Here is a 5,300-nt window from a genome sequence, read left to right as displayed (position 1 = left end):
TTGGCCCCTAGTAGTAGCCTAATGAGAGGTTTGTAAAATGCACTCTCTGCTCTCTGTTGACACCATATCCTTTACTATCCACCATAATTGGCCCTTAGTAGGCTACAAATATATAGGGCCACAACAAGTGCATGTTCATACAAAGGAGTCGTAGAATACATAACGCCAACATTTAAAAACATGTCAGTATCAGTTAATGAATTGTCCAAGTGCGCCAAGTCTGTCCTAGGGTCACAAGGCGAGCCAATCGAAACAAAGGATACAGAGACGACAGTAGCTCCACCTCTCCTTCTTTCCATCTCCGCTGGTTGGTTTATACATGTATATAATCCCGGAGCTGACCCAGAAAAGTAACTCCGGTGACAGTGACACGGACTAGAAACTCATCTCGCTAGCCTCACAGTGCACTAATTCGATGAAATACATGTATCTGGAGCATCGCCTTTGGAAGTAAAGACGGAGATCCAATAACTCAAGAGAACTTCAGAGCAAGGAGATTTTGCTGGTAAGTGTTGTCTGGTGAAGAGGCCATTCATTGCAGAGAGAGAGAGAGAGAGAGAGAGAGAGAGAGAGAGAGAGAGAGAGAGAGAGAGAGAGAGAGAGAGAGAGAGAGAGAGAGAGACGGTGTCCTATTGCTGAGGGAAGGTAGGAGAACCATTATTCTGTTGATTTCGTTTTTATTTGCGGTTTCTTACATACCCGATTGTTCAGATACGGGCAATATTGCATAGTGATACTGTATAATAAATTACTAAACGATTGGACTGTATATACTGCCAAACCGAGTTTATTTAAACGGGATTATTATTTTTGTTGTTATGTGGTATCAAAAGTATTTACTGTTCAATGAAATCTGGCCCCTATGCAAATCCCTAAACTAAGATATGTTGTGTAATAATTCGGCTACAAGAAAATACCTCGATAATTCTTTTTTGCTCCTCATTTAGCCTTTTGCTAAATGTGGCATAGACGGAATAAATGTTAAGATCCCTAAACATTTACGCGTGCATAGCCCAAACACAATTGTATGAATTTTGTCAGGCTGTTGACAATACCAATCCACTGTGTTTTCTCTATAAATGATTGAGGTTTTAGAAACTGTTGCATCGGATCGTAGTAATTTTTGTATTGATAAAGCACAAAGAGGTTTGAACGGAAACCTCAGCGCCAGGGGCACTGGAGTTCATCTTTGGGGAAAAGAGAAGAAAGAAACACGAAATTCTTTGTTTTCAAGCAAACAGTGAAAAGACAGAGACATGTACAGAGCCACACTCCAATGGTATCCAAAGGGATGCACCATCATATTGTGTTCATGCAGTGATAGAGACACATACGTTATTAACAATGTCATTCATTTTTAACCTTGCGTAATTGTGCGTGGGAAAATGATGCGTTAATGGTGTTACGGAGATGGCACAAATACAGATTCCGTTCTGAATTAATGAATCGTAGGGTATTATCTTTCATTTTTCTTTCCATTGTATTATTCCCATAAGCAAAAATCGTAATGACCATCTTGTCCATTTGTCACTGCTTGTGCCTAACGAAATGTTTGTAAATGTTGGTTTCCTTTCACGAGGATACATCTCACTGTCATAGTGCATTTAGTACCGTATTTGTTACTACCGATTAAAATTCGACAAGCGCTCCTTTGCGTCCTTTCAACGACAAAGGTATGGCTGGTATTTCCCACCATGTGATAGGCTAAATACTGGCAGCGGATACAGGCAGTAGGCTATGCGTAATGTTGCTGTGGTCGAAATTACAGTCAAACCAAAGTGTAAATGTCCCCTAAACGTCATCTGAATAGATGTCAAGGATTACTGACTCAACACTGTTTGAAATACTCATAGCATACTGTCTATCGCTATGGAATCACTGTTAAAAGAACAGCCATGGTATAGGGTTGTGTTAGGAAATGTTATGTTCTCAGGGGGCTGTATCCCTCAGATTTATCTGATGATGTAGAGAAAGGGGGATACCGAATCTTCCACATTTAACCCAACCCCTCTGAATCAGATAGGTTTGGTGCCTGCCTTAATCGACTTCTATGTCATCGGCGCCCGGGGAGCAGTTGTTGTTGGGGGTTAACTGCCTTGCTCAAGGGCAGAACGGCAGATTTTCCGACCTTGCTGGCTTGGGAATTCGAACCAGTGACCTTTTGGTTACTGGCCGAATACCCCCAATCAATCCACTTATTCATCTATTCCACTACTAGCACACTACTTTTGCAACTAAAATGCAACATTGCTCCTCCTCCGACAGTAAAGGTTTCCATGTAAATGTTCTTATACAGAGTCATCATCATAACTAACATAAACATTGTCCTTCCTCCTGCAGGGTGACAGAGAAGCCATGGCAGACCACATGATGATGCCCATGTCCAACACCCCTGCAACGGCCCTCCACGGCTACAGGATGGGGGGTATGGGCGCCCCCCCTCAACACGCTGTGCCCCAGCCTGGCCTCCGCACCTTCCCCAATGGCCAGGTCATGCACTACGGCCGAGTGCCGCAGACCTCCATGGAGGCCGCCATGAGGCAGCGGCCCGGCTTGGGGATGGTGGGGCCGGCTGGGATGAACGGTCAGGTGAACAGCCAGGTCAACGGAGCTCAGATGGGAGGACACCACCACCAAATGAACCAGATGATGTATAACCAACAACAACAGCATCAACAACAACAGCAACAGCAACAACAGCAGCAGAACCACATGCAGCAGCACCCCCAGGCTCAACCCCAGCACCCCCAGCAACAGTACCACCCCAGTGGGCTCACCTCCCAGCAGCTCATGGCCTCCATGCACCTCCAGAAACTCAACACCCAGTACCATGGACATCCACTGGGTCCGGTCCAGGGCCATCACCTGTCCAACGGGGCCCAGTACAGAGTAGGGCCGGGCCAGCTGGCCAGCATGCAGCACATGAGTCAGGGTGGGCCAGGTATGGTGCTGGGACAGAATATGGACATAGACCTCATAGATGAGGAGGTTCTGACAGCGCTGGTGTTGGAGCTGGGTCTGGACCGGGTTCAGGAGCTCCCCGAACTGTTCCTGGGTCAGAACGAGTTTGACTTCATCCCAGACTTTGTTTCTATGAAACAGCAGCCGAGCACCGTGAGCTGCTGAGAGATACACAACAGTCAGACAAAGAAAGACGCTGTAAAAACAGGCTGGCGCCCGGAGAAAGACTGAACCACAGACTAGACTAGCCACAGCAGCACAGACAAGAGGAGACAGACTATATCTCTGTTCTATCTGTGTGAGTTTGGGCTATCTGTCTGTGACCATGTATAGTAGGCCTACAGAACACACCGGCCTACCTGTGAATAGTAGGCCTAGCTGTTTTTAAGATGAATTGTAAGGACAGAAAGAGAGGAGAGAAAACAAAAGCTTCCTCTGCATCAGGCTGGCCAGCATCAGTGTCGGTGAGATCTGAGCTCAGTCAGCCCAGCCACAGGGTGGCACTCTCTCTGACGCAGTGGCCTCTTGTCTATTCTGTACTGCCTACCGTCCTGCCTCTGTGCTGCCACCCATGTCCTAGTGTCACTGTGTGTGCTGAGGCCTGTGGGAAGATTGTAGACTCATTCAGCAGGACGGGAAGACGAGACAGACAAGCTGAGACAATACAAAGAAAGACTATCTTGCTTCACCTGGGACTACTAGATTTGATCTATGGCTTTTAGAAATGTATTTATTTATGAATTCACCCCACCAAGTAGCTAGCGGACATTTTACAAATTGAGTTGTTAAAGAAGTTGGTTGTCTGATTATGAATTAGGCTGTTGGGGGGGAAAGAGTTGTTCAAAAAAGATGCCTAACTATATTGTGTGGATGTTGAAGGCTGGTTCTTCAAAACAGGCTTGGAGGATTTCTTCCTCGTTACCTTAACATTTCCTTTAGTAAGAGCCCGAGAGAGAGAATGGGCCAATGGGGTTAGGTTTTATTGGGTGGTGGGGGTTAGTCTCTGACTGGTTGGGAGTTCACTGTGTTACCCTGGGGATCAGGTTCCTCTCCATTACATCATCTGATGACATCATCAGAACAACATTCTATTTATCATTAGGCTGCAGTTACACAAAGCAACTTTCACGCAACTTTGGTAGCTTGCAACTGAGTTGCTTCTTGATCGCTTCGTGAAACACCACCTGCAATTAATAAGCAACTCGGTTGTATCCAGTTGCAACTTTTCAACTTTTTGCAACTAGTTGCAAGCAACAGCCAATCAAAACAAATGCTTTTGTCACATGATCCATTCGAAGGTTCAGAACTCTGAGCCACTTGTCATGTCAACAACACATCTGTCAGTGCTGCGGGAACCGTGATCAAGGTAGACAGAAGAGACATTTGCCAAACAGGAGCTGTATAATTAAATATTGGCATCAGGGCTAGTTAAGGTTTATGTACATGCTTTGGCAGTCAATACATGTAATTTTTTAAGTGAACCCAGACCTCTCTGACCAATTTCAACTGATATTGTTCAGCATGAACTGCACTAGCTCTCTAGTTAGCTTAGTTTGTTGCTAGCTTCGTTAGCTCATTGCTAGCTAGCTTGATAAAACAGTGCTGGCAATTTCATTTAGGCTAAATCGATCCTTATACAATAAGCAAATGTTTGGATAAACAAATAATTTGTGAAATCACGATGTAATGCAGCAGATGACATTGGGTGAGTTTAGAATTCTCCAAGCATATGGAATGATATGACAAAACAAAAGAAGCTTCAATTTGATTGGCTGTTGCATACAATTTCAATTGTGTTTGAGTTGCTTCCTGTATAAGCCAAGTTGCTTGAAATGATGTCACTTGCAACCTGCAACTGCAAATAAAGTTGTGTGAAAGTTGTTTTGTGTAACTCCCGCTTAAAAACGTACGTTTCCTTGAATATTACATGTCCGCAGTTTAATCACTGGCAAAGTAGTGCAGCACATACACAGTAACATCTCTATAGTAAGAGAACTACAAACACACCATGCCTGTCTTAGAATACTGCTCTGAAGGGTCAGCTTCTACAGTCAAACAGCTAGATTCTCTCTTTCATTAGAGTCTTAATGACTACTTTATACTGTATCTCTACTGGTGGGCCGAGGGAATACACTGAATAGTATTTAAGGAACAACGAACATAACATAACTGTGGGCTATTTACTGTACATGTATGTGACTGTGGCACAGAAGGCAGGGGGAAAACCAGTACCTCTAGTCAGTTGCAGGACATTCCCTGAGTCATAGAGCTCACTTTAGACTTTTAACAACACTGACAGTTAAAAGACAAACACAAAGTGTTGGACTGTGAGGAGTACA

The 5,300-nt window shown here is 44.4% G+C and overlaps 1 protein-coding gene across 1 annotated transcript; it reads left to right on the top strand.

Annotated features, from left to right (window-relative positions):
- The first annotated feature begins 352 nt into the window (after window positions 1-352).
- Window positions 353-4,842, top strand: LOC311117659 (cbp/p300-interacting transactivator 3-like). The gene is made up of 2 exons (XM_084192592.1): window positions 353-505; window positions 2,341-4,842. Exon 2 carries the CDS (start codon window positions 2,356-2,358, stop codon window positions 3,124-3,126), a length of 771 nt encoding a protein of 256 aa, XP_084048718.1. The 5' UTR covers window positions 353-505; window positions 2,341-2,355; the 3' UTR covers window positions 3,127-4,842.
- The last annotated feature ends 458 nt before the right edge of the window (window positions 4,843-5,300 follow it).

Source organism: Coregonus lavaretus (assembly GCF_964263955.1).
Source record: "Coregonus lavaretus genome assembly, contig: HAP1_SCAFFOLD_5756, whole genome shotgun sequence".
Classification (NCBI taxonomy): domain Eukaryota; kingdom Metazoa; phylum Chordata; class Actinopteri; order Salmoniformes; family Salmonidae; genus Coregonus; species Coregonus lavaretus.
This window is presented reverse-complemented; position numbering and strand designations above follow the sequence as displayed.